The sequence below is a fragment of the Rana temporaria genome, assembly GCF_905171775.1.
Source record: "Rana temporaria chromosome 11 unlocalized genomic scaffold, aRanTem1.1 chr11z, whole genome shotgun sequence".
In the NCBI taxonomy this organism is placed as follows: Eukaryota; Metazoa; Chordata; class Amphibia; order Anura; family Ranidae; genus Rana; species Rana temporaria.
Genome location: NW_024404490.1, coordinates 438,396 through 466,163, shown reverse-complemented (window position 1 = coordinate 466,163; position 27,768 = coordinate 438,396). Strand labels below are relative to the sequence as shown.

The 27,768-nt window shown below is 52.6% G+C and overlaps 1 protein-coding gene across 2 annotated transcripts in view; it reads left to right on the top strand.

The window, feature by feature from the left end:
* Positions 1–433: 433 nt before the first annotated feature.
* The window catches only part of ABCC8 (ATP binding cassette subfamily C member 8), a 70,296-nt gene continuing 42,961 nt past the window's right edge, over positions 434–27,768 (top strand). Inside the window, exons 1-5 of one of the 2 annotated variants that reach the window (XM_040334502.1) lie at positions 434–650; positions 4,503–4,637; positions 5,581–5,743; positions 22,397–22,437; positions 22,526–22,671. In XM_040334502.1, the coding sequence (XP_040190436.1) occupies positions 516–650; positions 4,503–4,637; positions 5,581–5,743; positions 22,397–22,437; positions 22,526–22,671 (620 nt within the window). In that variant the 5' untranslated portion in view covers positions 434–515. The remainder of the gene's footprint in view (positions 651–4,502; positions 4,638–5,580; positions 5,744–22,396; positions 22,438–22,525; positions 22,672–27,768) is intronic. The other variant, XM_040334501.1, reaches the window with a different exon arrangement.

Genomic DNA, 27,768 nt, shown 5'->3' with positions numbered 1-27,768 from the left:
TCTAGTTACTTGTCCCCAGAGCTGACACTCAGTGTTATCCCCTCCCCCCCCCCACGTGTGATCGGCTGGTGAAGTGAGTGTCCTGCCCCCGGGCTGCCTGTGATGGACAGCCAGGAATGGCGATAACTGCGCATTTTCTGGCTGCCAGCCAGCCGCCGCTGCTAAATTTAGCGGAGGGAGGTTTTCGGCGGTGCCAGGAATTCAGACGGGCCGGGGGACACATTGTGCAGAATTACAGGACAATCAGTCCCGCCTGTCAGGGCGATATCTGCCCAACGCCAAGATGGCGCGTTTCCATGGTGACTGTTGGTGGAGATGGGGGATGGGCGGTCAGAGGATAACCTGTCACACAGCAATACTACAATCTATAGAGGAAAATATCATTGCGGTAACCCATAGCAACCAGAATCCATCCATCAGTCAGCTGACCATAGTATGAGGATGTGGGAGGAGCCACGTATGCGTGTTTTTGATATGTTCTCTCCCCTCTGCAGACGAAGATCTACAGGAAGATCATGCACCTTTCCACCTCCAACATGTCTATGGGGGAGATGACCTCCGGGCAGATCTGCAATCTGGTGGCCATCGATGCCAACCAGCTGATGTGGTTCTTCTTCCTGTGCCCCAATCTCTGGGCAATGCCCGTTCAGGTGGGTGAGGGGGCTCTGTGCTCACACCAGAGGAAAGTGGAAATCAGGCTGGCGGTAGGAGGGGCTGCTTCATAGGTTGATGGACAGGAGGGGGCGGGTCCTGGAAGATGGTGCCTTTCTCCCGCCTCTGTACAGGGATCATTCTATAGGGGAAGGTGGGAGGAGGATCGTCACATGTGTAGCCACCCCGCCCCAAGCAGGAGGGATATATAAATGTGGGGTGTTACTGGGCTGGATTGATGGTTCAGCTTTTCCCTCAGCTCTCATTATTCCTTCTACCTGAGGCTGGGGGGTGTTGTTGGCAATGATATGGGAGGCTGCAATGACCTGAGTTATAAAAAATGGATATCAGGCCACCACTATTAGTTATGCCCGTGGTGCATGCTGGGGGAGGGTATACATTTTCAGGGGAATCTTCTATAAGCTGGCTGGCTTTCCAGGCTGTGCCTGCTAGGGAGGTGTGGCTGTTTTTCCTCTCCTCCTGGGCTGTGCCTGGTGGGGAGGTGTGGCTGTTTTTCCTCTCCTCCTGGGCTGTGCCTGGTGGGGAGGTGTGGTTTTGTTCTCTTCCTCCTGGGCTGTGCCTGGTGGGAAGGTGTGGTTTTGTTCTCTTCCTCCTGGGCTGTGCCTGGTGGGGAGGTGTGGCTGTGTTCTCTTCCTCCTGGGCTGTGCTTGGTGGGGAGGTGTGGCTGTGTTCTCTTCCTCCTGGGCTGTGCCTGGTGGGGAGGTGTGGCTGTGTTCTCTTCCTCCTGGGCTGTCCTGGTCGGGAGGTGTGGTTTTGTTCTCTTCCTCCTGGGCTGTGCCTGGTGGGGAGGTGTGGTTTTGTTCTCTTCCTCCTGGGCTGTGCCTGGTGGGAAGGTGTGGTTTTGTTCTCTTCCTCCTGGGCTGTGCCTGGTGGGGAGGTGTGGCTGTGTTCTCTTCCTCCTGGGCTGTGCTTGGTGGGGAGGTGTGGCTGTGTTCTCTTCCTCCTGGGCTGTGCCTGGTGGGGAGGTGTGGCTGTGTTCTCTTCCTCCTGGGCTGTCCTGGTCGGGAGGTGTGGTTTTGTTCTCTTCCTCCTGGGTTGTGCCTGGTGGGGAGGTGTGGCTGTGTTCTCTTCCTCCTGGGCTGTCCCTGGTGGGGAGGTGTGGCTGTGTTTTCTTCCTCCTGGGCTGTGCCTGGTGGGGAGGTGTGGCTGTGTTTGCCTCCTCCCAGGCTGTTCCTGGTGGGGAGGTGTGGTTTTGTTCTCTTCCTCCTGGGTTGTGCCTGGGGGCTGGGGGGAAGGTGTGGTTTAGTTTTGGGGCTGTTCCTGGTGAGGAGGTGTGGCTGTGTTCTCTTCCTCCTGGGTTGTGCCTGGTGGGGAGGTGTGGCTGTGTTCTCTTCCTCCTGTGATGTGCCTGGTGGGGAGGTGTGGTTTTGTTCTCTTCCTCCTGGGTTGTGCCTGGTGGGGAGGTGTGGCTGTGTCCTCTTTCTCCTGGGCTGTGCCTGGTGGGGAGGTGTGGTTTTGTTCTCTTCCTCCTGGGCTGTGCCTGGTGGGGAGGTGTGGTTTTGTTCTATTCCTCCTGGGCTGTTCCTGGTGAGGAGGTGTGGTTTTGTTCTCTTCCTCCTGGGCTGTTCCTGGTAAGGAGGTGTGGTTTTGTTCTCTTCCTCCTGGGCTGTTCCTGGTGAGGAGGTGTGGCTGTGTTCTCTTCCTCCTGGGCTGTTCCTGGTGAGGAGGTGTGGCTGTGTTCTCTTCCTCCTGGGCTGTTCCTGGTGAGGAGGTGTGGCTGTGTTCTCTTGTTCCTGGGTTGTGCCTGGTGAGGAGGTGTGGCTGTGTTCTCTTGTTCCTGGGTTGTGCCTGGTGAGGAGGTGTGGCTGTGTTCTCTTGTTCCTGGGTTGTGCCTGGTGAGGAGGTGTGGCTGTGTTCTCTTGTTCCTGGGTTGTGCCTGGTGGGGAGGTGTGGTTTTGTTCTCTTCCTCCTGGGCTGTTCCTGGTGAGGAGGTGTGGCTGTGTTCTCTTGTTCCTGGGTTGTGCCTGGTGAGGAGGTGTGGCTGTGTTCTCTTGTTCCTGTGATGTGCCTGGTGGGGAGGTGTGGTTTTGTTCTCTTCCTCCTGGGTTGTGCCTGGTGGGGAGGTGTGGCTGTGTTCTCTTGTTCCTGGTGGGGAGGTGTGGCTGTGTTCTCTCGTTCCTGTGCTGTTCCTGGTGAGGAGGTGTGGTTTTGTTCTCTTCCTCCTGGGCTGTTCCTGGTGAGGAGGTGTGGTTTTGTTCTCTTCCTCCTGGGCTGTTCCTGGTGAGGAGGTGTGGCTGTGTTCTCTTGTTCCTGGGTTGTGCGTGGTAGGGAGGTGTGGTTTTGTTCTCTTCCTCCTGGGTTGTGCCTGGGGGCTGGTGGGGAGGTGTGGCTGTGTTCTCTTGTTCCTGGGTTGTGCCTGGTGGGGAGGTGTGGCTGTGTTCTCTTGTTCCTGGTGGGGAGGTGTGGTTTTGTTCTCTTCCTCCTGGGCTGTCCTGGTGGGGAGGTGTGGCTGTGTTCTCTTGTTCCTGGGTTGTGCCTGGTGGGGAGGTGTGGCTGTGTTCTCTTGTTCCTGGTGGGGAGGTGTGGTTTTGTTCTCTTCCTCCTGGGCTGTTCCTGGTGAGGAGGTGTGGCTGTGTTCTCTTGTTCCTGGGTTGTGCCTGGTGGGGAGGTGTGGCTGTGTTCTCTTGTTCCTGGTGGGGAGGTGTGGTTTTGTTCTCTTGTTCCTGGGTTGTGCCTGGTGAGGAGGTGTGGCTGTGTTCTCTTGTTCCTGGGTTGTGCCTGGTGGGGAGGTGTGGCTGTGTCCTCTTCCTCCTGGGTTGTGCCTGGGGGGAGGTGTGGTTTTGTTCTCTTCCTCCTGGGCTGTTCCTGGTGAGGAGGTGTGGCTGTGTTCTCTTGTTCCTGGGTTGTGCCTGGTAGGGAGGTGTGGTTTTGTTCTCTTCCTCCTGGGCTGTTCCTGGTGAGGAGGTGTGGTTTTGTTCTCTTCCTCCTGGGTTGTGCCTGGTGAGGAGGTGTGGCTGTGTTCTCTTGTGCCTGGTGGGGAGGTGTGGCCCTCAGCGATGCTTGACTTCTGATGGTTGTCTCTCATTGAATCCTGGGATACAAGATTTGGCTTTACTGACAATTGTGAGCCAATCATTGGTTCTTGCTGACAACTGTCAGCTGATTGGCTTTACTGACACTTGTGGGCTGATTGTTGGATTTACTGACTTGTGTGAGCTGATTGTTGTCTCTCACTGACCCCCTTGCGCCCCGTGTTGGGGGTGGGGCGGACGCTGTAAGTGTAGTAGGATGGAAAGTACATCATTCATACATCCCATTACACAGAATATCGATCGTCCTCCGGAAATCATACAGAGAAATGAATACATTTTATTGGCTGGTTTTGTTCAGCAGGAAATGTTTCCGTATTATTGATCGGTGTATTGATCGGTGTATTGATCTGACTGCAATGTGATCTGATGGGGAATCTTTTCCTCCGGCATCGTCTTCCCGTCTCTCCTCTATTGCAGGCAGATAATCCACATAATGGAGGGAGACAAACCCTCCGCCCCCAGGGGGGAAACATGTCAGGCCCCACCCCTCACTCTGTCAGTACATTGGGGTTTATGACATCACACGGCACTCATTACCCCCATTACAGACTTAGAGGGCGGAGACCCAGAGCCACACCGGGGACACCAGGGGGACCCTAAAAAATGGCCACCCCTCCCCCGCCAGAGTGTACCCGTCCTGAGATTAGGGGGAGAGATGGTGTGGGGGGGGGGGATAAGGGTGTGATGTTTGTTACATTGTATTATGGTGATGGTGGGGAAGGGGGTGATGCCAGTAACATTGTATCATGGTGGGGGAGGGGGTGATGCCAGTAACATTGTGGTCTCATCTTTCCGCAGATCATAGTGGGGATCATTCTCCTCTATTACATCCTGGGGATCAGTGCCTTAATTGGAGCCGCGGTCATCATAGTCCTGGCGCCAGTCCAATATTTTGTAGCCACAAAGTTGTCTCAGGCCCAGCGCAGCACTCTGGTAAGTCAGCAATCTGGTGAGTCAGAACTCTAGTGAGTCAGCACTCTAGTGAGTCAGCACTCTGGTAAGTCAGCAATCTGGTGAGTCAGAAATCTGGTGAGTCAGCACTCTAGTGAGTCAGCACTCTAGTGAATCAGCTCTCTGGTAAATCAGCCCTCTGGTGAGTCAGCACTCTGGTGAGTCAGAAATCTGGTAAGTCAGCACTCTGGTGAGTCAACTCTCTGGTGAGTCAGTCCCCTGGTGAGTCAGCTCTCTGGTGAGTCAGTCCCCTGGTGAGTCAGCCCTCTAGTGAGTCAGCACTCTGGTGAGTCAGCACGCTGTCCATGGACTGGTGTTGTGTGTTGACTGGCAGAGACGAGCCGCGGGATTTGTATTATCAAAGATTAGTCAGAGTGTAATGAGGCACAACAACAATGGAGTGTCCCTCAAACACGGGGCCCGAAACTGAAGATTCACATCTACAAAGTCCAATGAGAGCGCCAAACATCCGACGGACCAAAACCTTTAATCACAACATTGGTTCAATAATAACACGTTTCGGGTGCTGCAAGACCTTCATCAGGGCTGCAACCCCCAACATCAACACATAGGAACTTCTCTACAATAGACTGTTATATTTGTTATGATTGTAATATCCTATTATAATTATAAGGGGAGGAGCCTCCAGAGAGCCTAAACATACAGGGGGAGGGGCCATCAGGACGTCTGGACAAAGAAGTGGAGGGGAGCAAAGAATGTGAACGCACAAAGGGAGGGGCGTCAGGGAGTTATATATATATGTGTGTGTGTATTATACCCGGGGGTACAGTATATATATATATATGTGTGTGTATTATACCCGGGGGTACAGTGTATATATATGTGTGTGTATTTTATCTGACGTTATGTGTGTATTGAACCCCCCGTGTTGGTAATTTTGTACATTTCTATTTCCCGGTGGTAGGAGAATTCTAACGAGCGCCTGAAGAAGACGAACGAGATGCTGCGGGGGATCAAACTGCTGAAGTTGTATTCGTGGGAACACATCTTCCATGGCAGTGTGGAGGAGACGCGGCAGAAGGAACTGACCAGCCTGAAGGCCTTCGCCTTGTACACCTCCGTGTCCAGTATGTTCCTCCATACGTGGCGGGAGGTCTCACCCCTCTATACACCCGCCATGTCTTATCTCCGCCCTCATCTAATAATACCCCGCCCATATTACCCTCCCAACCCCCTTCCTGTATGATATCCCCTCTATACACCCGCCATGTCTTATCTCCGCCCTCATCTTATAATACCCCGCCCATACTACCCTCCCAACCCCCTTCCTGTATGATATCCCCCTCTATACACCCGCCATGTCTTATCTCCGCCCTCACCTGATAATACCCCGCCCATACTACCCTCCCAACCCCCTTCCTGCATGATATCCCCCTCTATACACCCACCATGTCTTATCTCCGCCCTCATCTAATAATACCCCGCCCATACTACCCTCCCAACCCCCTTCCTGCATGATATCCCCTCTATACACCCACCATGTCTTATCTCCGCCCTTATATGATAATACCCCGCCCATACTACCCTCCCAACCCCCTTCCTGCATGATATCCCCCTCTATACACCCGCCATGTCTTATCTCCGCCCTCATCTGATAATACCCCGCCCATACTACCCTCCCAACCCCCTTCCTGTATGATATTCCCTCTATACACCCGCCATGTCTTATCTCCGCCCTCATCTGATAATACCCCGCCCATATTACCCTCCCAACCCCCTTCCTGTATGATATCCCCCTCTATACACCCGCCATGTCTTATCTCCGCCCTCACCTGATAATACCCCGCCCATACTACCCTCCCAACCCCCTTCCTGTATGATATCCCCCTCTATACACCCGCCATGTCTTATCTCCGCCCTCATCTGATAATACCCCGCCCATATTACCCTCCCAACCCCCTTCCTGTATGATATCCCCCTCTATACACCCGCCATGTCTTATCTCCGCCCTCATCTGATAATACCCTGCCCATATTACCCTCCCAACCCCCTTCCTGTATGATATCCCCCTCTATACACCCGCCATGTCTTATCTCCGCCCTCATCTGATAATACCCCGCCCATATTACCCTCCCAACCCCCTTCCTGTATGATATCCCCCTCTATACACCCGCCATGTCTTATCTCCGCCCTCATCTGATAATACCCCGCCCATATTACCCTCCCAACCCCCTTCCTGTATGATATCCCCCTCTATACACCCGCCATGTCTTATCTCCGCCCTCATCTGATAATACCCCGCCCATATTACCCTCCCAACCCCCTTCCTGTATGATATCCCCTCTATACACCCGCCATGTCTTATCTCCGCCCTCATCTGATAATACCCCGCCCATATTACCCTCCCAACCCCCTTCCTGCATGATATCCCCTCTATACACCCGCCATGTCTTATCTCCGCCCTCACCTGATAATACCCCGCCCATATTACCCTCCCAACCCCCTTCCTGCATGATATCCCCTCTATACACCCACCATGTCTTATCTCCGCCCTCATCTGATAATACCCCGCCCATATTACCTTCCCAACCCCCCTTCCTGTATGATATCCCCTCTATACACCCACCATGTCTTATCTCCGCCCTCATCTGATAATACCCCGCCCATATTACCTTCCCAACCCCCTTCCTGTATGATATCCCCTCTATACACCCACCATGTCTTATCTCCGCCCTCATCTAATAATACCCCGCCCATATTACCCTCCCAACCCCCTTCCTGTATGATATCCCCTCTATACACCCGCCATGTCTTATCTCCGCCCTCATCTTATAATACCCCGCCCATACTACCCTCCCAACCCCCTTCCTGTATGATATCCCCCTCTATACACCCGCCATGTCTTATCTCCGCCCTCACCTGATAATACCCCGCCCATACTACCCTCCCAACCCCCTTCCTGTATGATATCCCCCTCTATACACCCGCCATGTCTTATCTCCGCCCTCATCTGATAATACCCCGCCCATATTACCCTCCCAACCCCCTTCCTGTATGATATCCCCCTCTATACACCCGCCATGTCTTATCTCCGCCCTCATCTGATAATACCCTGCCCATATTACCCTCCCAACCCCCTTCCTGTATGATATCCCCCTCTATACACCCGCCATGTCTTATCTCCGCCCTCATCTGATAATACCCCGCCCATATTACCCTCCCAACCCCCTTCCTGTATGATATCCCCCTCTATACACCCGCCATGTCTTATCTCCGCCCTCATCTGATAATACCCCGCCCATATTACCCTCCCAACCCCCTTCCTGTATGATATCCCCCTCTATACACCCGCCATGTCTTATCTCCGCCCTCATCTGATAATACCCCGCCCATATTACCCTCCCAACCCCCTTCCTGTATGATATCCCCTCTATACACCCGCCATGTCTTATCTCCGCCCTCATCTGATAATACCCCGCCCATATTACCCTCCCAACCCCCTTCCTGCATGATATCCCCTCTATACACCCGCCATGTCTTATCTCCGCCCTCACCTGATAATACCCCGCCCATATTACCCTCCCAACCCCCTTCCTGCATGATATCCCCTCTATACACCCACCATGTCTTATCTCCGCCCTCATCTGATAATACCCCGCCCATATTACCTTCCCAACCCCCTTCCTGTATGATATCCCCTCTATACACCCGCCATGTCTTATCTCCGCCCTCATCTGATAATACCCCGCCCATATTACCTTCCCAACCCCCTTCCTGTATGATATCCCCTCTATACACCCACCATGTCTTATCTCCGCCCTCATCTGATAATACCCCGCCCATATTACCCTCCCAACCCCCTTCCTGTATGATATTCCCCTCTATACACCCGCCATGTCTTATCTCCGCCCTCATCTGATAATACCCCGCCCATACTACCCTCCCAACCCCCTTCCTGTATGATATCCCCTCTATACACCCACCATGTCTTATCCCCGCCCTCATCTGATAATACCCCACCCTTACTATCCTCCCAACCCCCTTCCTGCATGATATCCCCCTCTATACACCCGCCATGTCTTATCTCCGCCCTCATCTGATAATACCCCGCCCATATTACCCTCCCAACCCCCTTCCTGTATGATATCCCCTCTATACACCCGCCATGTCTTATCTCCGCCCTCATCTGATAATACCCCGCCCATATTACCCTCCCAACCCCCTTCCTGTATGATATCCCCTCTATACACCCACCATGTCTTATCTCCGCCCTCATCTTATAATACCCCGCCCATATTACCCTCCCAACCCCCTTCCTGCATGATATCCCCCTCTATACACCCGCCATGTCTTATCTCCGCCCTCATCTGATAATACCCCGCCCATATTACCCTCCCAACCCCCTTCCTGCATGATATCCCCTCTATACACCCACCATGTCTTATCTCCGCCCTCATCTGATAATACCCCGCCCTTACTACCCTCCCAACCCCCTTCCTGCATGATATCCCCTCTATACACCCGCCATGTCTTATCTCCGCCCTCATCTGATAATACCCCGCCCATACTACCCTCCCAACCCCTTGCTGTATGATATCCCCTCTATACACCCGCCATGTCTTATCTCCGCCCTCATCTGATAATACCCCGCCCATATTACCCTCCCAACCCCCTTCCTGTATAATATCCCCTCTATACACCCGCCATGTCTTATCTCCGCCCTCACCTGATAATACCCCGCCCATATTACCCTCCCAACCCCCTTCCTGCATGATATCCCCTCTATACACCCGCCATGTCTTATCTCCGCCCTCATCTGATAATACCCCGCCCATATTACCCTCCCAACCCCCTTCCTGTATGATATCCCCTCTATACACCCGCCATGTCTTATCTCCGCCCTCATCTGATAATACCCCGCCCATATTACCCTCCCAACCCCCTTCCTGTATGATATCCCCCTCTATACACCCGCCATGTCTTATCTCCGCCCTCATCTGATAATACCCCGCCCATATTACCCTCCCAACCCCCTTCCTGTATGATATCCCCTCTATACACCCACCATGTCTTATCTCCGCCCTCATCTGATAATACCCCGCCCATATTACCCTCCCAACCCCCTTCCTGTATAATATCCCCTCTATACACCCGCCATGTCTTATCTCCGCCCTCACCTGATAATACCCCGCCCATATTACCCTCCCAACCCCCTTCCTGTATAATATCCCCTCTATACACCCGCCCTGTCTTATCTCCGCCCTCACCTGATAATACCCCGCCCTTACTACCCTCCCAACCCCCTTCCTGCATGATATCCTCTCTATACACCCGCCATGTCTTATCTCCGCCCTCATCTGATAATACCCCGCCCATATTACCCTCCCAACCCCCTTCCTGTATGATATCCCCTCTATACACCCGCCATGTCTTATCTCCGCCCTCATCTTATAATACCCCGCCCATATTACCCTCCCAACCCCCTTCCTGCATGATATCCCCTCTATACACCCGCCATGTCTTATCTCCGCCCTCACCTGATAATACCCCGCCCATATTACCCTCCCAACCCCCTTCCTGTATGATATCCCCTCTATACACCCGCCATGTCTTATCTCCGCCCTCGCCTGATAATACCCCGCCCTTACTACCCTCCCAACCCCCTTCCTGCATGATATCCCCTCTATACACCCGCCATGTCTTATCTCCGCCCTCATCTGATAATACCCCGCCCATATTACCTTCCCAACCCCCTTCCTGTATGATATCCCCTCTATACACCCGCCATGTCTTATCTCCGCCCTTATATGATAATACCCCACCCATATTACCCTCCCAACCCGCTTCCTGTATGATATTCCCTCTATACACCCGCCATGTCTCATCTCCGCCCTCATCTGATAATACCCCGCCCATATTACCCTCCCAACCCGCTTCCTGTATGATATTCCCTCTATACACCCACCATGTCTTATCTCCGCCCTCACCTGATAATACCCCGCCCATATTACCCTCCCAACCCCCTTCCTGTATGATATCCCCTCTATACACCCGCCATGTCTTATCTCCGCCCTCATCTGATAATACCCCGCCCATACTACCCTCCCAACCCCCTTCCTGCATGATATCCCCCTCTATACACCCGCCATGTCTTATCTCTGCCCTCATCTGATAATACCCCGCCCTTACTACCCTCCCAACCCCCTTCCTGCATGATATTCCCTCTATACACCCGCCATGTCTCATCTCCGCCCTCATCTGATAATACCCCGCCCATACTACCCTCCCAACCCCCTTCCTGTATGATATCCCCCTCTATACACCCGCCATGTCTTATCTCCGCCCTCATCTGATAATACCCCGCCCATACTACCCTCCCAACCCCCTTCCTGTATGATATTCCCTCTAGACACCCACCATGTCTTATCTCCGCCCTCATCTGATAATTCCCCGCCCATATTACCCTCCCAACCCCCTTCCTGCATGATATCCCCTCTATACACCCGCCATGTCTTATCTCCGCCCTCGCCTGATAATACCCCGCCCATATTACCCTCCCAACCCCCTTCCTGTATGATATCCCCTCTATACACCCACCATGTCTTATCTCCGCCCTCATCTGGTAATACCCCGCCCTTACTACCCTCCCAACCCCCTTCCTGCATGATATCCCCTCTATACACCCGCCATGTCTTATCTCCGCCCTCATCTGATAATACCCCGCCCATATTACCCTCCCAACCCCCTTCCTGTATGATATCCCCTCTATACACCCGCCATGTCTTATCTCCGCCCTCATCTTATAATACCCCGCCCATATTACCCTCCCAACCCCCTTCCTGCATGATATCCCCTCTATACACCCGCCATGTCTTATCTCCGCCCTCATCTGATAATACCCCGCCCATATTACCCTCCCAACCCCCTTCCTGTATGATATCCCCCTCTATACACCCGCCATGTCTTATCTCCGCCCTCATCTGATAATACCCCGCCCTTACTACCCTCCCAACCCCCTTCCTGTATGATATTCCCTCTATACACCCACCATGTCTTATCTCCGCCCTCATCTAATAATACCCCGCCCATATTACCCTCCCAACCCCCTTCCTGCATGATATCCCCTCTATACACCCGCCATGTCTTATCTCCGCCCTCATCTGATAATACCCCGCCCATATTACCCTCCCAACCCCCTTCCTGTATAATATCCCCTCTATACATCCAACATGTCTTATCTCCGCCCTCATCTCATAATACCCCGCCCATATTACCCTCCCAACCCCCTTCCTGTATGATATCCCCTCTATACACCCGCCATGTCTTATCTCCGCCCTCATCTGATAATACCCCGCCCATACTACCCTCCCAACCCCCTTCCTGTATGATATCCCCTCTATACACCCACCATGTCTTATCTCCGCCCTCACCTGATAATACCCCGCCCATATTACCCTCCCAACCCCCTTCCTGTATGATATCCCCTCTATACACCCGCCATGTCTTATCTCCGCCCTCATCTGATAATACCCCGCCCATATTACCCTCCCAACCCCCTTCCTGTATGATATCCCCCTCTATACACCCACCATGTCTTATCTCCGCCCTCATCTGATAATACCCCGCCCTTACTACCCTCCCAACCCCCTTCCTGCATGATATCCCCTCTATACACCCGCCATGTCTTATCTCCGCCCTCATCTGATAATACCCCGCCCATATTACCCTCCCAACCCCCTTCCTGCATGATATCCCCTCTATACACCCGCCATGTCTTATCTCCGCCCTCATCTGATAATACCCCGCCCATATTACCCTCCCAACCCCTTGCTGTATGATATCCCCTCTATACACCCGCCATGTCTTATCTCCGCCCTCATCTGATAATACCCCGCCCATATTACCCTCCCAACCCCCTTCCTGTATAATATCCCCTCTATACACCCGCCATGTCTTATCTCCGCCCTCACCTGATAATACCCCGCCCATATTACCCTCCCAACCCCCTTCCTGTATGATATCCCCTCTATACACCCGCCATGTCTTATCTCCGCCCTCATCTGATAATACCCCGCCCATATTACCCTCCCAACCCCCTTCCTGTATGATATCCCCTCTATACACCCGCCATGTCTTATCTCCGCCCTCATCTGATAATACCCCGCCCATACTACCCTCCCAACCCCCTTCCTGTATGATATCCCCTCTATACACCCGCCATGTCTTATCTCCGCCCTCATCTGATAATACCCCGCCCATACTACCCTCCCAACCCCCTTCCTGTATAATATCCCCTCTATACACCCGCCATGTCTTATCTCCGCCCTCACCTGATAATACCCCGCCCATATTACCCTCCCAACCCCCTTCCTGTATAATATCCCCTCTATACACCCGCCCTGTCTTATCTCCGCCCTCACCTGATAATACCCCGCCCTTACTACCCTCCCAACCCCCTTCCTGCATGATATCCTCTCTATACACCCGCCATGTCTTATCTCCGCCCTCATCTGATAATACCCCGCCCATATTACCCTCCCAACCCCCTTCCTGTATGATATCCCCTCTATACACCCGCCATGTCTTATCTCCGCCCTCATCTTATAATACCCCGCCCATATTACCCTCCCAACCCCCTTCCTGCATGATATCCCCTCTATACACCCGCCATGTCTTATCTCCGCCCTCACCTGATAATACCCCGCCCATATTACCCTCCCAACCCCCTTCCTGTATGATATCCCCTCTATACACCCGCCATGTCTTATCTCCGCCCTCGCCTGATAATACCCCGCCCTTACTACCCTCCCAACCCCCTTCCTGCATGATATCCCCTCTATACACCCGCCATGTCTCATCTCCGCCCTCATCTGATAATACCCCGCCCATACTACCCTCCCAACCCGCTTCCTGTATGATATTCCCTCTATACACCCACCATGTCTTATCTCCGCCCTCACCTGATAATACCCCGCCCATATTACCCTCCCAACCCCCTTCCTGTATGATATCCCCTCTATACACCCACCATGTCTTATCTCCGCCCTCATCTGATAATACCCCGCCCATACTACCCTCCCAACCCCCTTCCTGTATGATATCCCCCTCTATACACCCGCCATGTCTTATCTCCGCCCTCATCTGATAATACCCCGCCCATACTACCCTCCCAACCCCCTTCCTGTATGATATTCCCTCTAGACACCCACCATGTCTTATCTCCGCCCTCATCTGATAATTCCCCGCCCATATTACCCTCCCAACCCCCTTCCTGCATGATATCCCCTCTATACACCCGCCATGTCTTATCTCCGCCCTCGCCTGATAATACCCCGCCCATATTACCCTCCCAACCCCCTTCCTGTATGATATCCCCTCTATACACCCACCATGTCTTATCTCCGCCCTCATCTGGTAATACCCCGCCCTTACTACCCTCCCAACCCCCTTCCTGCATGATATCCCCTCTATACACCCGCCATGTCTTATCTCCGCCCTCATCTGATAATACCCCGCCCATATTACCCTCCCAACCCCCTTCCTGTATGATATCCCCTCTATACACCCGCCATGTCTTATCTCCGCCCTCATCTTATAATACCCCGCCCATATTACCCTCCCAACCCCCTTCCTGCATGATATCCCCTCTATACACCCGCCATGTCTTATCTCCGCCCTCATCTGATAATACCCCGCCCATATTACCCTCCCAACCCCCTTCCTGTATGATATCCCCTCTATACACCCACCATGTCTTATCTCCGCCCTCATCTGATAATACCCCGCCCATATTACCTTCCCAACCCCCTTCCTGTATGATATCCCCTCTATACACCCGCCATGTCTTATCTCCGCCCTCATCTTATAATACCCCGCCCATATTACCCTCCCAACCCCCTTCCTGCATGATATCCCCTCTATACACCCGCCATGTCTTATCTCCGCCCTCATCTGATAATACCCCGCCCATATTACCCTCCCAACCCCCTTCCTGTATGATATCCCCTCTATACACCCACCATGTCTTATCTCCGCCCTCATCTGATAATACCCCGCCCATACTACCCTCCCAACCCCCTTCCTGTATGATATCCCCTCTATACACCCGCCATGTCTTATCTCCGCCCTCATCTGATAATACCCCGCCCATACTACCCTCCCAACCCCCTTCCTGTATAATATCCCCTCTATACACCCGCCATGTCTTATCTCCGCCCTCACCTGATAATACCCCGCCCATATTACCCTCCCAACCCCCTTCCTGTATAATATCCCCTCTATACACCCGCCCTGTCTTATCTCCGCCCTCACCTGATAATACCCCGCCCTTACTACCCTCCCAACCCCCTTCCTGCATGATATCCTCTCTATACACCCGCCATGTCTTATCTCCGCCCTCATCTGATAATACCCCGCCCATATTACCCTCCCAACCCCCTTCCTGTATGATATCCCCTCTATACACCCGCCATGTCTTATCTCCGCCCTCATCTTATAATACCCCGCCCATATTACCCTCCCAACCCCCTTCCTGCATGATATCCCCTCTATACACCCGCCATGTCTTATCTCCGCCCTCACCTGATAATACCCCGCCCTTACTACCCTCCCAACCCCCTTCCTGCATGATATCCTCTCTATACACCCGCCATGTCTTATCTCCGCCCTCATCTGATAATACCCCGCCCATATTACCCTCCCAACCCCCTTCCTGTATGATATCCCCCTCTATACACCCACCATGTCTTATCTCCGCCCTCATCTGATAATACCCCGCCCATACTACCCTCCCAACCCCCTTCCTGTATGATATTCCCTCTATACACCCGCCATGTCTTATCTCCGCCCTCATCTTATAATACCCCGCCCATATTACCCTCCCAACCCCCTTCCTGCATGATATCCCCTCTATACACCCGCCATGTCTTATCTCCGCCCTCACCTGATAATACCCCGCCCATATTACCCTCCCAACCCCCTTCCTGTATGATATCCCCTCTATACACCCGCCATGTCTTATCTCCGCCCTCACCTGATAATACCCCGCCCATATTACCCTCCCAACCCTCTTCCTGTATGATATCCCCTCTATACACCCGCCATGTCTTATCTCCGCCCTCATCTGATAATACCCCGCCCATATTACCCTCCCAACCCCCTTCCTGTATGATATCCCCTCTATACACCCGCCATGTCTTATCTCCGCCCTCATCTGATAATACCCCGCCCATATTACCCTCCCAACCCGCTTCCTGCATGATATCCCCTCTATACACCCGCCATGTCTTATCTCCGCCCTCGCCTGATAATACCCCGCCCTTACTACCCTCCCAACCCCCTTCCTGCATGATATCCCCTCTATACACCCACCATGTCTTATCTCCGCCCTCATCTAATAATACCCCGCCCATATTACCCTCCCAACCCCCTTCCTGCATGATATCCCCTCTATACACCCGCCATGTCTTATCTCCGCCCTCATCTGATAATACCCCGCCCATATTACCCTCACGGGCGTAGGAACCGGGGGGGACGGGGGGGACGCATCCCCCCCAGGAAATAATGCGGGGGGACATGTATGGTAAAATCCCCCCCAGATGTGACTGCGCTCACTATACTGTGTGCCCGCTGGCGCCGACTCACTGGCTGCCGCGTGCGCTCCTGGCTGGCTCCCTTTCCTCCGGTGCATCTCCTCGCCCCCCCCCCCATGGAGGATGATTTGGTTCATTCCATTTCCACCGCCGTGCGCCGCGTGACGTCACGCCGGCGGTAGGGTGACCACGTGTCCCGGATTGCCCGGGACTGTCCCTTAATTAATACTTGTGTCCCGTGTCCCGGACACCCTCATTACGGGACAATACAGAGTCCCGGAATTGGCCTGGGCCGATCTAATGCCCCCTAAAATAGCCTTTGCATACATCCTCTCTGTCTCAGCCTGTGGTGGACCCCTAGCTGACAGAGAGTGAGACCCCTTTTTACTTTATTTCCACCGCTGGCTCAGTGCCCAAACTGGTTGCTACCTCCTGCCTCCCGCTTGGCGTGTAGCAACCAGTGACGTCAGAGCAGGAGAGAGGGAGAGACCTATAGCAGCAGATGAGAGTTTAACTTCCTCCTCCGCGCCTTCTGTTCAGCTCCACCCACCTACTCGTGTATGCTCTGGAGTCCAGCCAGGCAGCCAGAAGAAACATCAGACTCTGAGACAGACTGCAGTGTACAAACTAAGGCAAGTAACATTGCAAAGCACTGACCAGCATTGAAGATCCATCGGTGTTATAATCCTGTCGGCTCTCCCTCAGCAGTCAGAGTTCAGTAAGACACTGGAGTGTGTGTCTGCACTCTGCACAGTACACTCAGAGGCTTGCTCCAGATAAGGGTCGGCAGGAGAGACACTGACACATGACACCCTGGATGGAAGGAGGAAACTTCCTTAGATATCAGGGCAGGGTTCATGCTGGGACTTGTAATCCTTCACTTTTGGGGATGTGACTCCCCCCCCCCCAAAAGTGAAGAACTACAGGTCCCAGCATGAACCCCTCAGAGCTGAAGATGTTTCCTGCACACATGATAACTCCTCACACCCAGTCCTGTCCGGCTGCTCCCTGTCTCTTCTCTCCCACTACTTGTTTGCCTCTCCCTGCAGCAGCCCCCCCCCCCCTCCTCCTTCACCCTCAGCCTTTCATGTTCTGCCACCTTTTCACCTTCTAGTCTTGTTACCCCCTCTGTATACCAAGCAATCCTCTCAGGAGTGGCTCATCAGCGACTATCACAACCTCAGAGTCCTGCCAGCATTCCATTCATTGCTCCTTCAAACTGCCAGAAATGTTTTAGTTACTCCACTGCAGCGGTGTAACTACAGGGGGCGCCATTGCAACCCAGCCTCATACTCCAGGGGGTCCATGCAGCTTCCCTCTAAACCTGGATAGGAGGGGTGGCATATAGAGGAACTGATGCCCTCCATGTTCTTCTTGCAGCCACTGAATGCCTGCAGGAGGTAAAGGAGGAAAAGCGGGCATTCAGTGGCTGCAAGAAGAACATGGGGGGGGGGGGGCATCAGTTTCTCTATATGCCACCCCTCTTATCCAGTTTCCTTCTGCTGCCCACAGGTCCCTCAACACTCTCCTGGCTGATCTTCCCCAGTAACTTCTCTGCTCTCTCCCACCTCACCCCCTATTCTCCAACCCCCTGCTGTCCTCTGGTCCCTCCTGTGCTGTCCTCTGGTCCCACCTGTGCCGTTCTTCAGTCCCCCCTCCTGTGCTGTTCTTCAGTCCCCCCTCCTGTGCTGTCCTCTGGTCCCACCTGTGCTGTTCTTCAGTCCCCCCCCTCCTGTGCTGTCCTCTGGTCCCACCTGTGCTGTTCTTCAGCCCCCCCCCTCCTGTGCTGTCCTCTGGTCCCACCTGTGCTGTTCTTCAGTCCCCCCCTCCTGTACTGTTCCTGATTTGAAGGAACTGTCCCTCATTTAGGGCATTGTCCCTCTGTCCCTCTTTCCTCTTTGTTTGTCCCTCAAGGAGCCAATATAAAAGAATAGTAGTGGTAAAAAAGCACCTGTGGGTTTAACCATTTTTATTTTTGTTTATAATTCTCCTACATATTTTTGCTAATAGGTGTCCCTCATTCCCATCTCAGAAAGTTGGGAGGTATGCCTCTATCCATCCCACGGTCCCCCTGTCCATCCCACGGTCCCCCTGTCCATCGCACTGCCCCTCTGACTACTCTGTGCCCCCCACTCAGTTGTTCTTCTTGATGCCTAGGGCCCACTTTTGATCTTGCGCATGGGCCGCTGATTTCATACGCCCCTGCCCCCAAAATCTGCAAAAAAAATGGGGGGGGGGGGGTGTCCCTGAATGGCAGTTTGGAAATGTGGTCACCCTAGCCGGCGGCCGGAGGTGAGAGAGGGAGGAGGGAGGAGGGAGCGAGAGTGACTGTCGGCGCCAGTCAGAGTACAAGCTGTGACTCACGGTCACGAGGAGCCTGCTGCTGCGCCTGGGCCTGGCCTGCCGTACTAATTCTGATTACAGTAAAAACTGTCTGCAAGAAGACAGAACCTTCATTAAAAGTAAGAAAGTATTGGGGAGGGAGGGAGGGGGGGGGTGTTGGACTGAGCTGAGGACCTCAATGTTTTTTTTTTTTCTTAAGTCAGAGAAGGCAAGCTCAAAATAACAAACATTTTTTTAAACTGCTATATTTAAAAAATTATGGTCACCTTAGCCTGAGGTGACCATAATTTTTTAAATAAAAAATAGCAGTTTAAAAAAATGTTTGTTATTTTGAGCTTGCCTTCTCTGACTAAAGAAAAAAAAAAAACATTAATTGCAGCCTCACTGTGCCACCAAACGCAGTCACTGTGCCATCACATGCAGCCACTGTGCCATCACATGCAGCCACTGTGCCCATCAAACGTAGCCACTGTGCCCATCAATTGTCGCCACTGTGCTCATCACACGCAGCCACTGTGCCATCACACGCAGCCACTGTGCCATCACACGCAGCCACTGTGCCATCACATGCAGCCACTGTGCCTGTCAATTGTCGCCACTGTGCTCATCACACGCAGCCACTGTGCCATCACATGCAGCCACTGTGCCCATCAAACGTAGCCACTGTGCCCATCAATTGTCGCCACTGTGCTCATCACACGCAGCCACTGTGCCCATCAAACGTAGCCACTGTGCCCATCAAACGTAGCCACTGTGCCCATCACACGCAGCCACTGTGCCATCACATGCAGCCACTGTGCCCATCAAATGTAGCCACTGTGCCCATCAATTGTCGCCACTGTGCTCATCACACGCAGCCACTGTGCCATTACATGCAGCCACTGTGCCCATCAAACGTAGCCACTGTGCCCATCAATTGTCGCCAATGTGCTCATCACACACAGCCACTGTGCCCATCAATTGTCGCCACTGTGCCCATCAATTGTCGCCACTGTGCTCATCACACGCAGCCACTGTGCCCATCAAACGTAGCCACTGTGCCCATCAATTGTCGCCACTGTGCCCATCAATTGTCGCCACTGTGCCCATCAAACGCAGCCACTGTGCCCATCAATTGTCACCACTGTGCTCATCACACGCAGCCACTGTGCCCATCAAATGTAGCCACTGTGCCCATCAATTGTCGCCACTGTGCTCATCACACGCAGCCACTGTGCCATCACATGCAGCCACTGTGCCCATCAAACGTAGCCACTGTGCCCATCAATTGTCGCCACTGTGCCCATCACATGCAGCCACTGTGCCACCATTTTTACTGATGCCATGTGGGTTAATTTTTTAAATAAAAAATAGCAGTTTAAAAAAATGTTTGTTATTTTGAGCTTGCCTTCTCTAAAGAAAAAAAAAACATTAATTGCAGCCTCACTGTGCCACCAAACGCAGTCACTGTGCCATCACATGCAGCCACTGTGCCCATCAAAAGCAGCCACTGTGCCCATCAATTGTCGCCACTGTGCCCAAACGCATCCACTGTGCCAATCACACACAGCCACTGTGCCCATCAAACGCAGCCACTGTGCCCATCAATTGTCGCCACTGTGCCACTGTGCCACCATTTTTACTTATGCCATGTGGGTTGATTTTTAGTAATGCCATGTGGGTTAATTTTTACTGATGCCATGTGGGTTGATTTTTAGTAATGCCACGTGGGTTAATTTTTACTGATGCCATGTGGGTTGATTTTTACTGATGCCATGTGGGTTGGTTTTTACTTATGCCATGTGGGTTGATTTTTAGTAATGCCATGTGGGTTGATTTTTGCTAATGCCATGTGGGTTAATTTTTACTGATGCCATGTGGGTTAATTTTTACTAATGCCATGTGGGTTGATTTTTAGTAATGCCATGTGGGTTAATTTTTACTGATGCCATGTGGGTTGGTTTTTACTGATGCCATGTGGGTTAATTTTTACTGATGCCATGTGGGTTAATTTTTACTGATGCCATGTGGGTTGATTTTTACTGATGCCATGTGGGTTGATTTTTACTAATGCCATGTGGGTTGATTTTTACTAATGCTATACCGGTTGATTTTTACTGATGCCATGTGTTTTACTAATGCTATGATGGTTTATTTTTTTATTGCTGCATATTGCTCTTCGCATTACCCTCTCTGGATTGCTTAAGGGCTCTTTCACGCGTCCATTCCGTTCGTCCGTTTTTTGGACGTCCGTTAACGGACCGCAATGCTTCCCTATGGGCTAGCGTCCGTTAGCGGATGAGCATCCGCTAACGTCCGTTAGCATCCGTCTGCGTTCAGTTCCGTTTTTTTGGACGGAAGAAAACCCTATTTTTCTTCCGTCTAATAAACGGAACGGACGAAAAACGGACGTTAACGGATGATCCGTTTATCATCCGTTCCGCTAACATCCGTTTTTCTATGTAAAAAGCCACAAAAAAAACAAAAAAAAATGGATGGAAAAACTGATGCAAAAACTGATGAAAAACTGACGAAAAACTGATGGAAAAACGGATCAACTGATGAAAAAAAAACTGATCTGAAAAACTGAACAGACGTGTGAGGCTGGGTTCACACTACGGTTTTCCCGTCCGTCAGCCGCATACGATTTATATGAAAAACCGTATGCGGCTGAAACGGACGGGAACGTATGGAACCGCACATATGTACGTTTTCCATTGACATTAATGTTAAAGGAAAACGTATGCGGTTGCCATACTGTTTTAAAAACGACCGCAAAACCGTGGTTGAACACGGTTTTGCGTACGTTTAAAAAACGTTTTGCCAGCAAATCGTACGCACCCGGATGCATCTGAGTGCATACGATTTGCAATGCATTCTCTATCTATACGTTTTCCCGTCCGGGCCCGTACGTTTTCAATACTGAAATCGTATGCGGCTGACGGACGGGAAAACCGTAGTGTGAACCCAGCCTGAAAGAGCCCTTAATAGTTTGATCTATTGGCTTGAGATACGAATATACCTGGCGAGTAAAAATGCTGTCCCCCCCAGATTTGTAAGGGTTCCTACACCCATGATTACCCTCCCAACCCCCTTCCTGTATAATATCCCCTCTATACATCCAACATGTCTTATCTCCGCCCTCATCTCATAATACCCCGCCCATATTACCCTCCCAACCCCCTTCCTGTATGATATCCCCTCTATACACCCGCCATGTCTTATCTCCGCCCTCATCTGATAATACCCCGCCCATATTACCCTCCCAACCCCCTTCCTGCATGATATCCCCTCTATACACCCGCCATGTCTTATCTCCGCCCTCATCTGATAATACCCCGCCCATATTACCCTCCCAACCCCCTTCCTGCATGATATCCCCTCTATACACCCGCCATGTCTTATCTCCGCCCTCGCCTGATAATACCCCGCCCATACTACCCTCCCAACCCCCTTCCTGTATGATATCCCCTCTATACACCCACCATGTCTTATCTCCGCCCTCACCTGATAATACCCCGCCCTTACTACCCTCCCAACCCCCTTCCTGCATGATATCCCCTCTATGGTTCCCACCTCACTTGTATCACATAAACATTTCACAGTGATGGAGCCACCAGGGGGCGCCATAGTCCTGCCATCTTCTGGGGAGTATCTCATAGTCCAGTCACCCGCAGGGTATGTCCTGGAATACAGGCTCCTCGCCATATATGACACCCCGGGGTAATGTTTGGGGTATTATACAAACCGGGGACTATGGGAACCCCAATTTCTGGAATGTCGCCTTGTGTGATAAAGCCACGATTGAAGCTTCTCCAATGTCTGTGTGTAATGAGACCTCCTAACCCTCTTCTCCTTCTCTCGCAGTATTTATGAATGCCGCCATTCCCATCGCCGCTGTGCTCATCGTAAGTCTTGTCATTACTTCCCAGAATCCTCTGCACTCCTCTCCCTCCGCCCAATCACAGACACTCTTCTCTCTCTCCATATGTCCAGACATTTGTGGTCCACGTTCACTTCCTGACCAAAGACGCCTTCTCTCCGGCCGTGGCCTTCGCCTCCCTCTCCCTCTTCCACATCCTGGTCACTCCGCTATTCCTGCTGTCCAGTGTGGTCAGGTCCACCGTGAAAGCTCTGGTCAGGTAAGAGCGCCTCAGTGATCACCTCCGACCTCTGACCTCATCTCCCACCTTCCGACCTCTGACCTCATCTCTGACCTCATCTCCCACCTTCCGACCTCTGACCTCATCTCTGACCTCATCCCCAACCTCTGACCTCATCTCCCACTTCTGACCTCATCTCCCACCTCCGACCTCTGACCTCATCTCCCACCTCTGACCTCATCTCCCACCTCCGACCTCTGACCTCATCTCCCACCTCTGACCTCATCTCCCACCTCTAACCTCATTCTCCTACCTCTGACCGTATCTCCCACCTCTGACCTCATCTCCTACCTCTGGCCTCATTCTCCTACCTCTGACCTTTGACCTCATCTCTGATCTTTGACCTCATCTCCTACCTCTAACCTCATCTCCGACCTTTGACCTCATCTCCCACCTCTGACCTCATCTCCCACCTCTGACCTCATCTCCCACCTCTGAACTCATCTCCTACCTCCGACCTCTGATCTCATCTCCCACCTCTGACCTCATCTCCCACCTCTGACCTCATCTCCTACCTCTGACCTCATCTCCCACCTCTGACCTCATCTCCCACCTCTGACCTCATTCTCCCACCTCTGACCTCATTCTCCTACCTCTGACCTCATCTCCCACCTCTGACCTCATCTCCCACCTCTGACCTCATCTCCCACCTCTGACCTCATCTCCTACCTCTGACCTCATCTCCCACCTCTGACCTCATCTCCCACCTCTGACCTCATCTCCCACCTCTGAACTCATCTCCTACCTCCGACCTCTGATCTCATCTCCCACCTCTGACCTCATCTCCCACCTCTGACCTCATCTCCTACCTCTGACCTCATCTCCCACCTCTGACCTCATCTCCCACCTCTGACCTCATTCTCCCACCTCTGACCTCATTCTCCCACCTCTGACCTCATTCTCCCACCTCTGACCTCATCTCCCACCTCTGACCTCATCTCCCACCTCTGACCTCATCTCCCACCTCTGACCTCATCCCCCACCTCTGACCTCATCTCCCACCTCTGACCTCATCCCCCACCTCTGACCTCATCTCCCACCCATGCCCTACTCACCCACCTCTGACCTCATCCCCCACCTCTGACCTCATCTCCCACCCATGCCCTACTCACCCACCTCTGACCTCATCTTGTATATCTGACCTCCTTTCCCTGACATTAGCAAAGAAAAGGTAGATGAAGAAAAGTCCGTCTCATGGAGGAGTGATGATGAATATTTTCTTCCAATAAATGATAACGACACCCCGAGTATGAAAGGGGTTCAAGTCGTTTAGGACATTCCATTCCCGAACACGAGGCAGCTACTGACACTCCAACCAGCCGAATAAGACCCAATACGAATAGTTCTCCTCCAAATACGAGACGAAGCTCTGTGTTGAGGTTCAAGCAGGAATCACAATCGTTACTGAAAGGCTACAGGCTTATATACAGTAAAAGAGGAGGTGCCCACATATCCTGCTCATATTACTCTGAAACTGTGACCAGACCTAATTAACATGAGCTAATTAACTAATCCCTCTAGGCAGCCAAGATGACTCAGAGGCATGACCTTTAGGCTAGACTTGCCGTCTTGTAGCTCAGAAGATAATCAACATTATCACCAATCAACACAGAACTCCTTCACACAATTACAGGGACAATTAGCACAAGCCACAATGAGATGCAGAGCAGTCACACTACACTCCTTTACATCATAACAGACAGACAGGTGGCTGGAGTTGAACACATCAGCCTCTCTCACCTATCACGTGGAGTTCAGAATCAAACAAACCAAGAATAGTCTTTCCATCGATCCCGGGAGATATTGTGGAGAAATATTACTGTCCCATTCTAAGGAATCCAAGATATATTTTCTCAGTCCCCCTCCCTGCACCCCTAATGGACACAGGATGACTTAGACATAAGAGGTGCACAGGGAGCCAAAGCAAGGCTATCCCATACTTTCCAAGGGATTCTGGGTTCCACGGGCCCCTCCCCCCTTACAATGACATCATAGTAATATGATTTGTGGGGTCAGGGAAGAGTTCTTCTCCCCTCAGGCAGGTGCTTCCAAGAGTGGGGTTCCCAGTGGGGTCCGGCGCCTGTGGATCTCTATGGACTGCCAGTCATGGACTTACTGCCTTTTGTGGAAGTCTCCAAAGAGGTGCATACACCGCACATGAAAGAACAGGGACTGGAGAGATTAGAGAAGATACAATACAGAGTCCAACAAGTGGAATGCTGTCCCGAGGAGGTGATATCGCCGTTGCTAAGGACAACCATATTTGTGCCACTTGCTCATGCAGCCAACCAGCCAGGAAAGGGGAGACATGGCAGAGGTGACGGTTTCTCTGCCATTTTATCCTATTTCTCCTCTGGTTGGCGCTCCGCACACGCGGTGCGTCTCCTGTGAGGGAGCGCTGTGATTGGTGCAGATGATCCTGCAATGTCCTATTTCTCCTCTGGTTGGCGCTCTGTCTGGGATGACAGTGTTGGAGCTCCGCACACGCGGTGCGTCTCCTGTGAGGGAGCGCTGTGATTGGTGCAGATGATCCTGAAATCTCCTATTTCTCCTCTGGTTGGCGCTCTGTCTGGGATGACAGTGTTGGAGCTCCGCACACGCGGTGCGTCTCCTGTGAGGGAGCGCTGTGATTGGTGCAGATGATCCTGCAATGTCCTATTTCTCCTCTGGTTGGCGCTCTGTCTGGGATGACAGTGTTGGAGCTCCGCACACGCGGTGCGTCTCCTGTGAGGGAGCGCTGTGATTGGTGCAGATGATCCTGCAATGTCATATTTCTCCTCTGGTTGGCGCTCTGTCTGGGAGCTCCGCACACGCGGTGTGTCTCCTGTGAGGGAGCGCTGTGATTGGTGCAGATGATCCTGCAATCTCCTATTTCTCCTCTGGTTGGCGCTCTGTCTGGGATGACAGTGTTGGAGCTCCGCACACGCGGTGCGTCTCCTGTGAGGGAGCGCTGTGATTGGTGCAGATGATCCTGCAATGTCCTATTTCTCCTCTGGTTGGCGCTCTGTCTGGGATGACAGTGTTGGAGCTCCGCACACGCGGTGCGTCTCCTGTGAGGGAGCGCTGTGATTGGTGCAGATGATCCTGCAATGTCCTATTTCTCCTCTGGTTGGCGCTCTGTCTGGGATGACAGTGTTGGAGCTCCGCACACGCGGTGCGTCTCCTGTGAGGGAGCGCTGTGATTGGTGCAGATGATCCTGCAATGTCCTATTTCTCCTCTGGTTGGCGCTCTGTCTGGGATGACAGTGTTGGAGCTCCGCACACGCGGTGCGTCTCCTGTGGGGGAGCGCTGTGATTGGTGCAGATGATCCTGCAATGTCCTATTTCTCCTCCTGTTGGCGCTCTGTCTGGGATGACAGTGTTGGAGCTCCGCACACGCGGTGTGTCTCCTGTGAGGGAGCGCGGTGATTGGTGCAGATGATCCTGCAATGTCCTATTTCTCCTCTGGTTGGTGCTTTGCACACGCGGTGCGTCTCCTGTGAGGGAGCGCTGTGATTGGTGCAGATGATCCTGCAATGTCCTATTTCTCCTCTGGTTGGCGCTCTGTCTGGGAGCTCCGCACACGCGGTGCGTCTCCTGTGAGGGAGCGCTGTGATTGGTGCAGATGATCCTGTGTTGGAGCTCCGCACACGCGGTGCGTCTTCTCTCTGTATTTCTATCACTCTCCGGCCTCTCTATTACCAGATAATGGCTCCCCGCGGATGAAGTGCCGCAGTTAAGGATATAATTGGATTTATTCGGGATTATGTGTCACGGAGTCCGGAGAAGTCTGACAATTATCCAGCAGATGAGAAATGAGATTCCACAGGAGAGACGCCGATCGTTTCACACAATATACAGCAATGCAGCGCTGACATTGCATCATAGAATATTATCCATGTGATCGGCCAATCGTATCGCAATATACAGCGCAGGATCGCGGACCTCACACCGCGTACCGGACCGGCGCCAGTCCATTCACTATGGAGATATTATCTGTAAGACGTGATCGGCCAATCGTATCGCAATATACAGCGCAGGATCGCGGACCTCACACCGCGTACCGGACCGCCGCCAGTCCATTCACTATGGAGATATTATCTGTAAGACGTGATCGGCCCAATCGTATCGCAATATACAGCGCAGGATCGCGGACCTCACACCGCGTACCGGACCGCCGCCAGTCCATTCACTATGGAGATATTATCTGTAAGACGTGATCGGCCCAATCGTATCGCAATATACAGCGCAGGATCGCGGACCTCACACCGCGTACCGGACCGCCGCCAGTCCATTCACTATGGAGATATTATCTGTAAGACGTGATCGGCCAATCGTATCGCAATATACAGCGCAGGATCGCGGACCTCACACCGCGTACCGGACCGCCGCCAGTCCATTCACAATGGAGATATTATCTGTAAGACGTGATCGGCCCAATCGTATCGCAATATACAGCGCAGGATCGCGGACCTCACACCGCGTACCGGACCGGCGCCAGTCCATTCACTATGGAGATATTATCTGTAAGACGTGATCGGCCAATCGTGTCGCAATATACAGCGCAGGATCGCGGACCTCACACCGCGTACCGGACCGGCGCCAGTCCATTCACTATGGAGATATCTGTAAGACGTGATCGGCCCAATCGTATCGCAATATACAGCGCAGGATCGCGGACCTCACACCGCGTACCGGACCGGCGCCAGTCCATTCACTATGGAGATATTATCTGTAAGACGTGATCGGCCAATCGTGTCGCAATATACAGCGCAGGATCGCGGACCTCACACCGCGTACCGGACCGCCGCCAGTCCATTCACTATGGAGATATTATCTGTAAGACGTGATCGGCCAATCGTGTCGCAATATACAGCGCAGGATCGCGGACCTCACACCGCGTACCGGACCGCCGCCAGTCCATTCACTATGGAGATATTATCTGTAAGACGTGATCGGCCAATCGTATCGCAATATACAGCGCAGGATCGCGGACCTCACACCGCGTACCGGACCGGCGCCAGTCCATTCACTATGGAGATATTATCTGTAAGACGTGATCGGCCCAATCGTATCGCAATATACAGCGCAGGATCG